The sequence below is a fragment of the Dermacentor silvarum genome, chromosome 2 (assembly GCF_013339745.2).
Source record: "Dermacentor silvarum isolate Dsil-2018 chromosome 2, BIME_Dsil_1.4, whole genome shotgun sequence".
Lineage (NCBI taxonomy): Eukaryota > Metazoa > Arthropoda > Arachnida > Ixodida > Ixodidae > Dermacentor > Dermacentor silvarum.
Genome location: NC_051155.1, coordinates 241,687,994 through 241,704,846, shown reverse-complemented (window position 1 = coordinate 241,704,846; position 16,853 = coordinate 241,687,994). Strand labels below are relative to the sequence as shown.

General features: G+C 44.5%; 1 protein-coding gene across 1 annotated transcript in view; it reads left to right on the top strand.

The window, feature by feature from the left end:
- Positions 1 to 16,853, top strand: part of LOC119442985 (serine-rich adhesin for platelets-like) — a 100,642-nt gene that overhangs the window by 63,696 nt on the left and 20,093 nt on the right. The window contains exons 20-24 of the mRNA XM_037708087.2: positions 2,084 to 2,234; positions 6,192 to 6,283; positions 8,384 to 8,470; positions 14,095 to 14,179; positions 16,440 to 16,701. Of these exons, the coding sequence (XP_037564015.1) occupies positions 2,084 to 2,234; positions 6,192 to 6,283; positions 8,384 to 8,470; positions 14,095 to 14,179; positions 16,440 to 16,701 (677 nt within the window). The remainder of the gene's footprint in view (positions 1 to 2,083; positions 2,235 to 6,191; positions 6,284 to 8,383; positions 8,471 to 14,094; positions 14,180 to 16,439; positions 16,702 to 16,853) is intronic.

Genomic DNA, 16,853 nt, shown 5'->3' with positions numbered 1-16,853 from the left:
TAGCTCTTGTGTTTTTGTATATAATATTATGCTGTAAATCATCTTTTTCTTGAAAAAAAAAATCATAAGTAGGACCAGCCAAGAACTTGAATGTTTCACTATGCGTCATGTAATTTTTCTTAACTCAAAGAGTACTTTATCTATGGGTATAATTCTTTGGAAAAATGCTGCCAAGGGATATATCAACAGTTTGTATATTTTGTATATTTCCCAGAGATGTTACTTCTTACCAAAATTTTTGTATGGAAAATTTTTTAAAGATTTTTTTAATGCAGATAACGCATTTGTATTTTTAAAAAATAAATATTATTTGAAAGCACGTTCATTTACCTTCCCTTTTATATACTGCATGACATTGTAAACTTATTGGCTGTTGCAGGAAAAATTCCAACTCAAACATGCAAAAAACAGCCAATTTCCCCGTGGTAAGGAAAGAATTAAACTAATGCTGGTAACTATAGACACTGCACTAAAACTTTGGTTTGGGCTAATTGGTCCATTATGTAAGTATAGGCAGGGCAGCGCGGAAAAATACGAATAAGTCAGATATAAGCAGTACAAGCGCAGACTTATAAATATATTTCAGAAAGTGAAAACGGGCGCGATATAAACATACATTTATCTGACATGTGCCATTCAAACGCCGATAAAGCCGAAAGGAAAAGATTATCACCAGCTATGGATGTGCTATATCTTAAACCAGAGACTTGCAAGTTACTGCATGGCTTTTCCATTGATACATATCAAGTAAAGGCCTTGCCACAAATTTTTTTTTATGTGATGGTGTGTTGCCATTGTCGTACAAAGTTAGCCCAATAAGAAGGCGATATATTTTATGTGAGAATAAATACAGGAAGCAGTGAAGCACTTATGCAATCCTTAGTTCATGCCAATCAAAATTCATGCTTGTCAAAGAGTCACCCTAGCTGTTGGTAATGCACCACGTACATTACTGTGCTGGCTGCAGTTGATAAGTTGGGGGTGCCGATGAAATCAGAGGCTTCTCATCAACATCAGCCATTACTTAGCTATCCATAGCCTGAATATGAGAACTTCCTTCCACACTATTTGGAATAGCACACTTTTAAAAACACAAGGTCATCAATGGTGGTAACATTTGTCCACAAAGCAAATTTTAAACAAGTCCTGATTTGAGTGAATAGAACAATGACAACATGATGCAAATTAATGCAGAGCCAATCACAGAAAAAGTAAGCTGCCAGTCCAACGTCGTGCAGGTTCACGTGGGTTCGTTACCTTGGGTGCTTTGCAGTATGAAGTGCTTTGCAATCCTGATGCAATGTGCACTATGCACCCGTGGATCTAAAGGTGCAATGCAGCATTTTAAGTCTGCTTTTGGGTGTCGGATTTCGGTGATAAGTGGTAGGTATGAGAAGAAATTTCTTAAAAGGTAACCACCACGTCTCTTTGTGTGTTACAACGACGGATTTTCTCCTTATTGAGATGCATATGGCCATGACTGGACATGATAGTCAGTTCAAACTGTTGCTTTAGACAACATAATTTTTTAATACTGGTATTATTCCAGTTTATTTGCCCCTCAAGTGGTAAGTGCAAGGAATATAATTTTGGCAGACAATTTGCAGCATGACATCAGTGCATCCACTTTTATGTCATGTGAAAACGGCGCTATTTTCATGGCCGAAGTGCATATTGTGGAGTGCTTGCTTGCGCCAGCAACCGTTGAATGCAGCATATTTCAGCCAAAATTATCTCATGGTCATATTTCCTAATATGTGTGCAGTGACGCTGTGTGATCCTACTCTAAAAATGTGCTGGTGTTCTATTCTCATGCTGCAACATTATTGCACTGTTGAAGAAAAAAACATGTTTCTCTCGTGAAACAGTGAAGTCATGGGGGGCTTAATGATGTGATATTAATACATGGCAGGCTACAGAGCAAGTTAATTTCACTATGACAAATTTTTGTACTTGCAGGAAAATTTGCGCTTTTGGGAAATATTCCACACTTGCCATCACATGTGCAACTTATGTTTTGTGTAGATCTTGGTCTCCTCTGCTTAGTTTTATGTTTTAATGAGCCAAAATATCTGCTGCACAGCTGTACCACAAGGACAATACGGACCTGATGACATCTGTAAGCAAGCTCAGGCGTTGTTACGAAGAAGCCAAGTACCTAGTAGTGCCCATCCTGGAGGACATTCTTGGAGAGCCGGTGCCGTCGCACTTCAGCACTTACTCAGCCAACCACGGTGAGTAGGGGCACTTTAGTCATTCTGCTCACTGTTCTGGTGAGGATCAGCCCAGTTTTCGTTCGGAAGAATGCTGCTGCAGTACAGTTAGCTTCCAGTAATTTGACCTAGGCGGGGCCTGTGAAATTAGTTTTCACAATTTAGAAGTTTGAATTAACGGCACTTAAAAAGTGTGGCCAACTTTAAGGCTATGTTCATACCAAAATGTCGTTTGAATCACCTTATGATGAATTAATGGAAGTTGACTGCATATGCGTCATCTGTTGTTGTCATCTGCAACACATTTCCTCTGAGCTAGAGTGGTGCTGATAGCAATGTCCTGCCTATTGCTCATTTCTTGCTTTTCATTCTTTTTGTGGTGTACTAATTGTACCCCTTCAAGGTTGGCATCTGACAAAAATGCCCAACGGAGCAGTTGGCACTAAGGAACAGATCGGATGTGTTTATTGCTTACTTCCCTGTATGCTAGAAGATTGTAGGAGTGTGCATGCCTGTGCAAGCTTTCGCTTCGCAGCGACTTTTGATCATGAACAATCACTCAATGTCTGGCATCTATGGGCTGTCGTGCGAGGTTATGAAGTCATAGGCAGGGCATAATCTAGGACGCCTTGAAAGCCGCAGCGAGCAATATTTTGTGTGAGATTGTGAGCTTCCCGCTGCATACAGTGGAATTATATTTGGCTTGCATGGGCATGGCTGCATTGTCGTATACAGGTCGATAACCTTACCACGTTCAGAAAGTGTTGCAGTGCCCCTTTAAGCCTAATGGTGTTTTTCACTGCTTGATCTGGAGCAGGATTTCTTGCTCTGAGGGGGCGAATCCAGATTTCACTGGTCGATCAAGAGCAGGTTTGCGCTTTCCATTGGTCATTCTGGATCAACTCGCTCCGCACCGGATCGCTCTCACTTGCTCCGCTACCGAGGCGCGGATTTGGGCGGAAATGTCACTTCCACCCACTGTGAGGTGGTGGCTTTGATTGCCATGGAAACGTACAGAGTGGAAGTCAGTTTGTGAAACGTGTGCGCACAGACTTCTGGTATGATTCACCACGAAGCATTTTTCCTCTCCACTGGCAGATTCGGATTGGTGAAATCTGAGCGCTCGCTCCAGGATTTCGGCGGTTGCTCCAGATCGACCAGTGAAAAACACCGTATGTTTATGCAGTCACTGTGGCCATTGCACCATCATAACCAAGCATGAGATTAAGCTGCATTCTTTAATATTTATATTTAAGCTGCAACTTTAGTATTTATTCTTGGTACTGTGAGTACTATACTGTCAGGTAGTGTCTGCATGTCTGCAGTGAAATATGAGGCAGTCCTCTGTGCTGACCTTTAGCATAACTGACTTGAAGGGTCCCTGAAACGGTTTGGACAAATTTTGTAGACGTGTAGGGTACAGCTACAGTAAAACATTCGCGTCACAATTTAAGTGAATCGTTTCATGTTAAGAGAGCTACGGACGATTACAAGTTACCCTCCTTCCTAGCCATGCATTTCCTCCTGAACTCGTTCGCCGAGTGATCGGAGCTAAGCTCCGCCTTTGCTGGCTCTACGTCATGTTGTGACGTGTTGTCGTCTACTTCTGGTTGTCTTGGAGCCAGTACGTCAGCGCGAAGGCTCTCCAACCTCTCCACCAGCCGCCTGGCCGTCAATCACCAGCGAGAGCGATCAAGCAGCGTGCATTGCGAGCATTCTGTTGCAGCGCCGAGCATGTCCGGTATTCCGGTTACCACAGGCGAGCTGGGTGTTTTGACGGATAGGCAGAGGCATAAACTAAAGCCCCTGCATACTGCTACGATGAAGGAGCTTCGTAGACGTACGAGAGCGGTCTGACCAGCATGCACGGTCCAGCCATCTGGTGGCGCAGAGCTTAACCAGCCAAATACAGAGCTTATATTGCTGCATGGAGGAAGGAAAATTTTTCTTCCTCCATGTATTGCTGTAACCAAGTGTAAAACATTTTAAACATAGAAAAAGACAACGTGTTCAAGATTACGCTCCTGCCGAAAATTTGAGCCAGCAGCAAAGTAGAAAAAATGTGGTTGATCCCTCTTATATAGGAATCGGTATAGAACACGAAAGTGAAACGTGTCTTCACAGAAGTAGTGTAATGTTTATTGCACATTGATATATAATGTCTATTCGTGTTTTGTGGCTAAAGCGCCCTTAGGCGTTGATGCACCCACGCTGACGCCTGGTGGCACGTCTCCTCCATCACGACTACCAACGTCGATGACCATGAGCAACCGTCGTGCATATGGAAGCTGCACTACGCTGCACACGCTAGCACAACGCGAAAGACGAAGCACGTAACTGACACACTAATACAACGCGCAAGACAAAGCACGTAACTGAATCGTCACCGAGTCAAATCAGCGCGTACAGCGCGTCGTAATTGCAGCCTCCGCGATCAACTTCAGAAACATTTTCAGAGCTAATTGCGGAGGCCATGCTCCGCTGTGCTGAGTACGGTGAACGCCGCCACCTAGGTGGCGTTGGTAGTGCTTCTTGATGCCAGCGTCCCTTCGAATGCTGGCATCGAGGCGTCGTAGTGCTGAGACCACCGAAGCGTTCACTGTCGGTGCGCGTTAGTGTCATAATGCAGTACTTTTCTTTTCTGCTCGTAGGCGGCGGCACCGCCCCGAGCAAGAGCGCGGGTACACGGAGGAGTGTTAGATATATAAGGCGCGTCTGTGTAGCTCTCTGCAAATGCGTTTGTGGCGCAATGGGTTAAACGCTCGGCGATCTATCGTCGCGGACCGAGAGGTCGTGGGTTCGATTTCCAAATTTTGCATGTTTGTGGAACTTTTTCTTCTGGTTTCTTTCTTTGTATTATGTTCGTGTACATTGTAAGAACGTCATTCCGTATTTCCGTATGACGTATTTCCGTGACGGAAATACGTCAGTGAAGTCTTGGTGGACCCCGGCATAAAACACTTTCGTGTTAAAAACTTTGTTACTGCTATATTAGCTGTGTGTATGGTTGAGCTTTGTGCCGCTAGGTGGCTGCACCGTGTAAGCAGTTCATGTTTGCACCGCCATTTATCGCCTAAAAATAAACGTAAATTGTTCATCACACTTGCGCTTACCCGAATACCGAACACGCTAAACTCTATTGTGGTAGTAATCCTTCGGCGTGAAGTGACGGCCGCAAACGTGTAGATGCTGGTGCCGTTTGGATATACAGTCTGATGCGCTGAAGCCACTCCGCTCGTTTGCTGCCTTGCAGCGGGGCATGATGTCGCAGCTTGACATGTTGCCGATCGCTACATTTGCAGCCCACAACGCAACAAGGGTGAACCGTATGGTGCTCGCGAAAAGAAAGAACGCGACCAACACTACCCACGCAGCCAGTGCAGCTCTTGTCAACACGGAGCACGTTGTAACACAAGCAGGCGACACTTGCTGTGGGCCGGAAGTGCTTTTAGGGTAGTGATAGATGTCCTTGTGCATTCTCTTTCTGTTACTTTCTTTTTATAGAAACAAATTGACTAACATATAAACTATTACGAACAACATTTGTTCACCATAATGCTGGACAAATTAACGATGACGCGCCCTGGGCAGCCAATCGGGTAGCTGGCCCTTCTGATGTGTTATGGTCAAATCGCGTCACTTGAACTGAAAACTCAGGCGATTGGCATGCTGCTATCAGTAGCGATGTACCTTTTTAAAACCTTATAATAAATTATACGCTTTATGTGGAGCGCTTAGATGCGTCAATTAATGATCTGAAGGACCTACTCGAACGACTCAGTACGTTTGTACAAAATCATCAAAATCGTTTCAGGGTCCTTTTAAGATTGGCATGGCCACAACTGTATATTTTACATTTATCAATGTTTTTCTTATACAAGGAAATACATTTGCAATATTTGCAATGTCATGCGTTGCTTGGTTACTTTCTTGTGCTATAATTGCTTTCTTCACTTTTCCTGTCTCATGCTGTAAAAGAAAAACCTGCGGAGGAGGATGAGGAGGTGATCCGGTGTGTCTGCAACATCTTCAAGGATGAAGGCCTAATGATCCAGTGCGAGAAGTGCTTTGTAAGTGTGTTGCATTGTAGTGCAAGGTTCTGTAGGGAACCCCTGTGGCTTCTTTTGTACTTTTTTTTTTTTCCTGATCTAACTGTAAGGCATTGTCCAAAATAAAATTTGTCCAGGTGAAGCTGAAATGGGCCTAAAAAGTGCACTTCTGCAACTTTTTCTTCATGCAAAGATGTGTCATGTTGATTTGACTTACACAACTTAGTGTGAATGACATTAATCTACATATTGTCTGAAAGTCAGACTTGTCAAATGTGTAAGGCATTGTTTCCTAAATTCTGCTACACTGCAACCCTTCAAATATTTAGAGTAGTACATTGAAGTCAAATGTGGTTCATTGTGAGAAAAGGAAAGGTTGGCGCTATCTGCTGCAGCCCATGAGGGAGCACGGCCCTTAGTTCAGCGTTCTGGATTAGCTTTTCTTTCTTTTTTTTTACCCCCTTCAAGATAGCTGTGCTGTCATGTGCACTGCTATCATGGATGAGTTCCAACAAGCACAGTTCACCATCCAAGTCTGTTTCTTTTTTTTGCTCTCTCTCCCTCTCTTCTTTTATGTGCTTTCTTGGATTGCATAAGGTGATCCTCACAAACTTTGTAGGTATCCAGTTGATAAAAAGTGTGGGCCAAAGGCAGTGCAGTCTAACACAGTGCTTTGTCTCAAAGCCCTAGGTTTCACAAGGCAAGAAAGCGAGAAACTGGCACATGACTCACGTGCCATATGTTTTAGCAACTTTTGCATGAGAGAAGCATGCTTACAATTGTGGTCTAATTGGGCTGCTGTGTGGGAAGACAGATTCGATCCCACCATTGGTTACGCATTTCTTTATAGCATTATAGATAGACTTCATCCACTTAGGAGGTATCTAACAGAAAACTTGAGGTGTGTTGAGCATACACGGTCGTATCACAGTAGCGAGTTTCTTAAATAGCTCACCCAAGCATTTATGTTCTTTTGTATTTCTTTTGCATTCTTTTGTGTGCCTGGAGGTCTGGGTCTCTTAACTTTGGCTGCGCAAAATATCAAACTCTCTTGTGTGCATGAAATCGCAAAAGCGATGTGATGTATGGATACACCACTCTGATAAATGAGTGTGCAAGGTCGCCTGTGAATCATGGGTGTATGCGCGCAGCTGTCGAGACGTCACAAGCATCACATTGTGAGTGTGCACATACTTATATAGAGTTTGTGGTGCCTAGTTCTGGCTTTTCTTTTTTGCGCAGTGGCGCAAGTACACCTTCCACTCAAGTCTTTTGCAGTTCACAAGCCTCACTATACAGAGTGTCCAAACAGTGAATCAGCAGGCCTAGAAACAAATTGGAGCAAGCAAAAAATGATGTCATTTTATCACTCTTTGAAACTACAGTGGAAATCCGCTGAAATCTTTAAAGGAAAGCGCAGGGAAGAAAATATATAACGGCTGGCAAAACGAAACAGTGAGGAAGGCTCTGGATGGCTGCCAGTGCAGTTATTAGAGGTCTTGGCACTCATATTGTGATCAGAGGTGGCGTGCACAGACGTGTATAATGTACTATGTTCCGTGACAGTGACCCCTTTCCACACTTGATATACTTCACTGCAATATTTTGGGTATGGTTCACTGAATAACACAGTTCTATTGCAGTGAAGTTTACTTTAGGAACCAGCAAAAACCCCAATCGCGCCGAGACACACTTATTGGGACTGACGATTGCGTACTTAGAGCATTTCGGGGCAGGGTCATGGGTGGGGCTTGACAGGTGTAATTGCGAGTTGCATTTATCGTCTTGATAGCAGCGTGTGAGAGTGTATTTGCCACTTCACCGACAATTTTGTGTGACCGTCGGCGTGTTTAAATGCAACGTAAGATGTGGCAACATTACAGAATGGTGACGTATCAAATGGCAACATAATACATAAGAGTAAATGGGCTTTAGATCGGGACTGTGAAAATGTGATGTAGCAGCCAAGAAAACGCAGAAGTGAGGAATGTATCAATGGGTCCCACTGTATTGGGATTTCCTGTGCAATTTGTCCCCTGCTGTTGCTACCACCTTCATTTGATGTAACATATCTTTAGAAATGTAGTTGATGTCTCCATCTATCACATTCTTTCATTCCAGGTCTGGCAGCACTGCGACTGTATGGGCGTAAATGGTGACATTGAGAACTACCTGTGTGAATTGTGCAATCCACGTGAAGTTTGTTTGGCAAGTTGAATTTCTTAACGCTTATTCAGTCATATTTTATGGTATTGTTTTTGAGTTTTATGAATGTAATCAGCATGCTGTCCATAGCAGAGTTTTCTGCTGTGCGCTTTGATGGTGCATAGTGTATTTAAGCAAACCATTCAGCTGTAGAATAGCCAGATGTGCATATCATTTGGATCTTATATGCAAGGTTATGTTATACACTAGGGTGTGAAAATGAGCTAACTTGTGTTCGGTCTTGTTAAACAGCGCGAAATCAAAGGACACAAAAAAGGGGCTAGACAAGGCATAACAAGATAGGTTATGCAGATGTGAAAAACGGCTGGGAATACGCTGAATTGGCTAGGAATTGCTGACAATTTCTGCTTCTGCTAGTTTGTACAATGTTTACAGTTTGATTGTTATAATCACTGTTTGGTTTGGTTCCTAAATTCATCATTTTTCTAGAAGAAAGTAAACATGGCGCCTCCGACCGGCATTGCTCCGACACCGCCATAGAGCAAAAGCTTAGGATAGACCCCTCAACGCCACGTGGAGAAAAATAAAACAAAAAAAAAAAAAAAAAACTCGCGGCGGCAATTTCACTCTTGAATAGCAAGGTCGCCGTTTCACCATCGCGCCGGAACGCGCGTGTACGAGCCGAGGTCTCGGCCAACTTCCCGACAACGGCAGAAAACGAAACTTCAGGGAAAGGGCTAAGTGGGCGCCGTGCCAACGCGAGCGGCGGTGGGCGCGCGGAGCCAGTCGAAGGTGGGGGGAGCTACGAGGGAGTTGAGAGGGATGGCGAGGGGAGCCACTACCACCGAAGCGACGGCGTTGCCAAGGCCAAATGCGCTTATCTGCCGCCGTTGCAACTTTGCAACTGGGATGTCATCCCAGCCGTGGACGCTGCCCCCGGTTACCCCCGGTGACGCCGAAGTGCCGCCCTGCGGCGCAATTTCCAATGGCCTCAGCAGCTAAAATAACTTTCCTTTTAAAGGCAGCTGGGTACTACTTTCGTGGTCCCGACATTGTGCGAGATAGACTAGCGAACGTGCCGATTTTTAGCGTGGTCAAAATGGCGCCCGTTGAAAGCAGCAGCAGCCTACCGACGCCACCGCAAGATGACACATACTCCACTACGAGTCTTGATGATGATAGCAGTGAGCAAAAACGAACCCGACACTGCAAATTTTCCGCTATAAACTTTGGGATCCGCATATAATACGAGGCAGAAATTTTACATGGTAAAATTTAGAAAAACCTCGTATTATACGCGGGTTTTTACGGTATGTGCAAAGTTTGGGGGTGCGTTAATTATGCGGGGTAAAATTTTGAGCGATTTTTTTTTGCGGCCACCTCTAACAGAGTTGCAGTTTCGCCCGAAAGGTGAACCATCGATTGCAATAGCAAATGCATAGACAGCTACACGAAGTAAGGATAATAGTTGTATCGGCCGTGTAAAGTTGCAAACGTTCACTAACTAGGTAAATTAACAACCATGGTGTCAGCAAGGTTTGACCAGGTCGACGATACCGATTGAAATGATTAACATGACGGCAATAGAGGGAACTACAACAGCAGCGCATGTGTAGAGCACGTAAGCATATGTGAAGATTGGGCTGATTAGCCACTGGAAGGCAACCTGATTGCATCGAATACACCAGTTCATTTTATACATACGCAGACGCACAGTTAGGAGCTTTCTACCCATATGCAAATAGACAGACGAACTTGGTACGCGTGCTTGCGGTAGTTGCCTGCTGGTCCACTGTGAACTCGAATGCCGCTGTAACCCATACAAGTGATCTTGAGACTGATCACTGGTGAGCCACCCATAAAAACATATTACAGTAGCCGACCGATTTTCCGGACTTCGCGGGGACTGAAAAATAGCTCGAAAAATCGAGCAGTCCGAAAAACCGAACAGTCCGCGAAACTCGCCCCCACCCCCATCCCCAAGAGAAAAAAAATATGAGGCCGGCTTAAGAAAAATGTCGTAGTTTCGCCCAAAAGGCGGAGCATCGATTGCGATAGCAAATTAATAGACACCGATACGAAGTAAGGATGTTAGTTTTATCGGCCGTATAAAGTTGTAAATATGCGCTTACTAATTAAATAAGCACGGTGTCACGCGCGCACAGGTTACATGAACACATCTCGCTCGATGATCGCGGGCAAATTGACCTTCGCGCTGTCTATTCTCTCGCTTCAACGCGAACGTCGGAAAAAAAAAAACGGGGAAAAAAAAAACGGCGCATACGAAGCTGCTGGCACTCGGCGCACGCCCTTTGTACCCATCGCAGATCGCGGGCGCAAACTTCGGCCACATAGCAGATCGCTTTCAAGATACGGTGCCTGCGCGGCAGCTCCGTCGGCAGCAGCCGCAAGAGCTGAATGCAACTCCCCACCGTCTCCGCCGCCTTCTCCCCGTGCCCCACGAGCGAACGAAGTCCGCGCGCGCCTCCGGCCGCCTTCCTTTGTCGCGTGCGTGAGATTAAATTGCGGTTGCCGGCTGACCCTCGCAAGCTTTCACCCGCTCACGGCGTACGGCACAACCGAAACTTAAAAAAAAAAAAACGGATTCCGCTTAAGTGATATGACGATAGTGCCGAGCTGACCGGAAAAAAAAAAGAAAAAAGAGAGCAAGTGCCGCTTTTTGGAATGTTTTGTCGGCCAAGGAAGAGCGGGCATGGCCTCGGAAACGAGAGGATAGCGTGCGTGTACTGATCTTGAAGGCTATACAGGGGGCCACTGGAAGCTAAGCCCGGCCAAGCCAGCGGAAAATCCAACATGGCGGCCTCCAAGATCGGGTAGCGTGGCTCGGAGCGAGCGATTTAGTCCGGAAAATCGAACATCGGCACCTAGATTCGTCCGAAAAATCGGTCGCGAAAATGCATTAGCTCTATGGGAATCCTGCCGGTACATCTATGAAGTCCGGAATATCCAACAAGTCCGAATTTTTGGAGTCCGAAAAATCCGTCGGCTACTGTAGTGACAAGCTTTCCGTGACAGTTTGTGGCTCGTTATCACATCGGCCGGCTCCGAATTGTCGTCACGGCCACACTATCTCGTCAGGCCTAATCGGAACTGTGTTGTCGGGTGACAGAAACTAATGTTCCACGCAGATCTATTCACAGTGGTCGCACAACCCTCAGAAAGCTGACAAACCGCCTTGCCAATGAAAGCGAGTGCATAGGATGACCATTGCATATTCACGGCCGCCATATTTGCAAAATCTCGTTCCGAAAGCCATTTGTAGGCACACAATGGTCTGTTTTCGTAGCTTCGAGCGACCCGTCACAAAACTAGCTTTCGATTTACATGGCGGACTCAAAAATATCATGTGATATAGCGCTGGTCCCTGGCTGCAGACACATTTGCACAAATGGCAGATGGATGCAGACAAAAAGAAAAAAAAAAGAAAGAGAGAGAGGGGGGGGGGACGCCACGCAAACTTGTAGTGGGCCTCCCGATTTGAGAACTCTTTACCATCAGCGCTGACTGCATTCGACGCGTGCAGCGCCGATGACTGCTTAGAGCGGTGCCGAGTGGCGGGATGCGCGTTGCCTGCTTTTGTCTGCTGTGCCGATAGGCCTTAACGAGCTGACAATAACCCACAAGAACCACCTGCCATAAAGATGGAAAAACCCTCCTGTTTTCTGAAAGAAAACTGGAAAGCAATACTTTCTAAGCAATAGAAGATTGCCATTAGGCACTGTATGGCCCACTATTAAACTATTTAGGGCAACTTTGCTATTTCTTCAGCTTCAGATGGAAAAAAGCATTTAATTTTATTTGACCGACATTCCATCGATAAAAGATATATTCCGGACTTTCGGATACGAACTAAATTGTTATCATTGTTGAAATTTAAATTGGTATTTTTTTTAATAAGAGTGGAGCATAATATGCATCTCGAGTCATAGGTACTTATGGGGGCACTAAAGGGAAAAATGATTTCTTCTGCATCAGTAGATTACCCTTCCACAATACCGAAAACACTACTCATACCGCGAGAAGCCGCTGGTTAAGCCAGAAGGAAACGAAAAACACGGAGGCGAGTGGTGATGCCACTTTGAAGTTCCCGCACCAGCTCATCATGATGTCATAGATTTTGACAGTGTCTTCTAGTTCTCAGTTAATTCTTTAGCGGTAAAGATTGACTATATTGTGTTCAAAAGGAGCCCAAGACTGAATATGGCACATCTCGTGAACTTTTACTGAATCAACGCGGTCCAAATACGAAAAATTACTTCGGAAGTCGTGACGTCACACTGAAGTGCCAACGTTGGGGTTTGCACGCAAAATTCAAAACAATTAACTTTGAGTTTCATTTTCTCTTCTAATAATTGACCTATTTCAGTGTAATTAACGACGGCAGAGTCTTCGAAGAATACTTCATCAGTCTTAAGTTGATTTATTGTTTTGCTTTAGTGTCACTTCAAGTTATTAATATCTAGCAAGATTCTTGTAAAGTAATGTTATTAGCCTCCTAAACATGTGCAGCACTGTTTTTTTTTTTTTTTGTACAAAATTTGGAAGCATTAAAGTTTGATTTAAATTTTCTGATATTCGATTTGATATTTGGCTTTCTTTTTTTTCATGATTCAATTCGATATTCTATTTGAAATCTACTATTCGGTATTTGCGGATCCCTAATCAGAAGGTTTGTTGAATCAATTGGGCACAAGTATGTCGAATAATATTTTGGGCAGTGTCTGCATGTGCTGACAGTAGTAACACGACATCATTTTTAATGGGCCGGGGTCTCAGTGAAAATGTGTGTTTAAATGAGTCAACAGAGTATGCGAACACACTGTCTTGTGACACCTCATTTACTTGCATTGTGATGATGTTTCTCAGGGAATTTACAATTAAGCCGATATTGTTGTAGTTGGGCTCTACAGTGAAGTAAGAAACTCATTTGCCAGCTTTCCAGCTGCTAGTGGAGTACAGCGCAGTAAAGTTGGTTTTCCTTTGAATTAGTTTTTTAGTTCCGATGCTCTCGCAGTTCTCCTTTGGCTGGAAAATTTGTTGGCAACTGTACATTAAGTTATGTGCTGGGAGATTCAATGACACTGTGGCTGCTAGCTCTAATCGACAAGTACAGTTTTATAGATTCATTTCAATTGATTTAGTTATGCATTCTGACCTGCCACGATGTCTCAGTGACTGTGGCATTCTGCTGTTGAGCGTGTGGTTGTGGGTTCGATTCCTGCCTATGGAAGCCACATTTTGATGGGGGTGAAATCCAAAAATGCTTGTGTGCTTGTTAGATTTAAGTGTTAGATTTAAGAACCCCAGGTGGTCAAGTTAATCCGGTATCCTCCACTGCGGTGTTCCTCATAATCCACTGTGCAGTTTTAGAACGTTAAATCTCATAATTACCAATTTTTAAAATTTATGGTTCAAGGTATGACAGCGTGACCATGAACAAGGACAAAAGCCAAAGAATACAGACTTTCAACGCTGACTTTCTCCTGAGACTCTTTATTGCACAAGAAAGAAGATTTATGGGCTATAGGTTTCTTGAATAACCTGGTTCCAGAAAAAAACGCTTCCACTTTTTCTTATCATTTGTGCGCTGTGAGTTTCTCAAATGTGATGTTTGTCAAGACGTGCTTTTTTGTGTCTTCATTCAGGAAATTCCCTTGGGACCTCTTGTGGCCAACGGTGGTATCCAGTCTTACCTGACACTTCTTAAAGGGAACTTGCAAGTCAAACAGGGTGAGTGAATTGCACAACGGCGAGTATTATTAAGTTTTGGTATTGTATGACTTCAACAAGCATTTGTTGTCTGCGGCTTTTCATGATTATCACTGTGACAGGTAATGGGGCGTCGCACGTGTATCTAACTAATTGTCATAGCGTAACAGACGCCAAGTTGATGGTACTCACCTGGATAGGCAATTACCAACACACACATTTATTGCTTTTATTCTGCTTGGTTATGCGTTCATTGAAATGCTTGATTTGAGTTGGTGTTTCAGTGGATGTCCTGTTTAGAACAGGCACTTAGAATTTCCACATTGCACATGGAAGTGCTCAGCATGCAGCAGACATTTCCAGCCACAGTGGCTACATTCCCATCGAGTGGAATGTAAAAATTCCAGTGTACCTAAACAAAGGTGCATGCCAAGAAAACCTGAGGGGTCATAATTACTGCAGGGTCCTCGCTATAGACCTACACCATGTTTGTAAACAGCGGTAGGCACCGTCGATATATTTTAGGCCTTATAGTGACATCGCTTAGGCGCAACCCACGTTCGCCGCCCCCGCTTGAACGCGCGCATGGCGCATTTTTTTTTTTTTTTTTTTTTTAATGGGGTGGTGGTGGGGTGTGCTAAAACCACGATTTCATTATGAAGCACACGGTAGTGGTGCCGCCGGATTAATTTTGACTACGTGAAGTTCTTTAATGTGCACCCAGTGCTCGTTCTTGCATTTCGCCCCCATCGGGATTTGGCCGAACGAGACGCTAGGCCTAGCTCGCTGACTGCCGCAGTGACGGCCGACAGCACTTGCGACCTGGCCTGCAGCTCATCATAGTGCGCCTATTTTTGACAACACTATTAATGTGGACTTAAATGAATTGGTTTCCTCGGTGTCTTTGGTGCGAATAGCAAACGAAACGTAGTACTTCCAAGCCAACCGAGCCGCCTCGCTGGGACGGCCGTTGCTTGGTTTCCGTTTGCGAGACGAAATGCCGTCGGATCGTTGCTCCCGATCGCGCCAGTGGTTTAGTACTGGGCGCTGCTTTATGAAACACGCGCAAATTTCAGATATTCTTTTCTATTAAGAACTATTTCATGTTAAAAACAAGCTGTAGCCGATTTCTACGTCGCCGTAAGCGGCGATAGAAGCGATCGCCTCGGTGATGGGACCAGCGAGGTAGCGGCCCTACGGTGCCGCCTCTGCAATCTGAGCTGTTGGCCGCGGCTGTCCGATCTCTCCAACTCTGTACTACGACTGTACATTTTATTTCACGCTCGAAATTTAAGTGACATGTTTAGGCGCTTTTATGACATCCACACTACAATTAATGCATCTGTGACTGTGCTGCTTGCATATGTGAACGTGTGATAGGATATCTACACTACAGGTGGCTCAATTCTTTGAGATGAAAATCAATTTGAATGTGACGTGCTTTGTGGGCAATCTGCTCGCTCGACCTTTGTGGGGCGTCTGCTCGCTCGACCTACATTCAAGGCTAATCCTAATCTAGTTTTCCCACAGTGCGGCAAGAAAGTGTAATGACACGCTAATAACGATCCTAAGATCATATATAGGTTGACTAATGCACGTCACTCAAAATAAAAGAGAAGCTTAACTGTTACGAAACGTTTTGCGCATAATAGATGATCTGGTATCAGAATCCAACTTTCGCTTTTTACCACGGCGGCCCATTGCTTGCCACGGTTTTCATCAAGAGGAAACCTATGAAAACTTTAGCCTCTTGCGTAGTTTGACGCAACTCAGCTCGTCGACATACTGTGTTTCCTTCGTTGTAAAATCACAGAATAAAGACCTCAAAGATGGAACCGTGCAACCACCCGCGTAACCATGCGGCTGCTGTGGTAGGCGCGACACGGGTGGGCGGCTCGGCGGCGGAGTGCCTACCATGCGAAACTAAATTCCGACGACAGCGCCACTGCATTTTCGTGACATAGCGCCGTGGTGTAGGTCTATAGCATCTCTTGTAGTATTAGTGTAGTTTTGGGATATTATTAACAGTCGAACCTCGATTTAGAAAACTCGAATATAATGAACTTAATGAAGCTGTGTCAGCAAGAAATGTTTCTTTCTAACACAGCTTGTAACAAATGCGTGCTTATATAAGACAGATATTGGACTTAACAAAGGTATTTTCTTGCTTTATGTGACTTCGTTACAAGATCTGACTACTTTTTTCACTACTGTTCCATTGCTGGTTGAGGTTGCCTTGAGTGTTTTGAGTGAAGCTCAAGTGGGCTGTTTTGATTGACAGGAGACTGTGTATACCTGAGTAAATTCAAAGACAAAAGCCCACTGAAGCCAGTGTCACAAGAGGCTCAAGGGGACAAGAACACATCGAAAGTGACTGAGGATGGTGGGGACACTGATGGCACCAAAGCTGAAGATGCAGCAGCAGAAGAAGGTGGAGGAAAATCAACGCTTCTCAGAAACCTGCATGGCAGCAACAGTCCCAGTTCAGAAGAGGGTGGAAGCCTTGACGTTTTCCGCGTGGAACGACTGTGGAAAAGCGAAAGGTGTGTTAAACCTTGAGAACGTCTGTTTTACAAGTTTAGTCTTTACATAACGCGGTAGGTGGTGCTTTCTTGAATAAAGAATATATGCTCATGGTGCTAAGAAATGCAGGACAGAAAGGAAACAGTGGTCAAGGTGGTTCTTTCATTGCCAG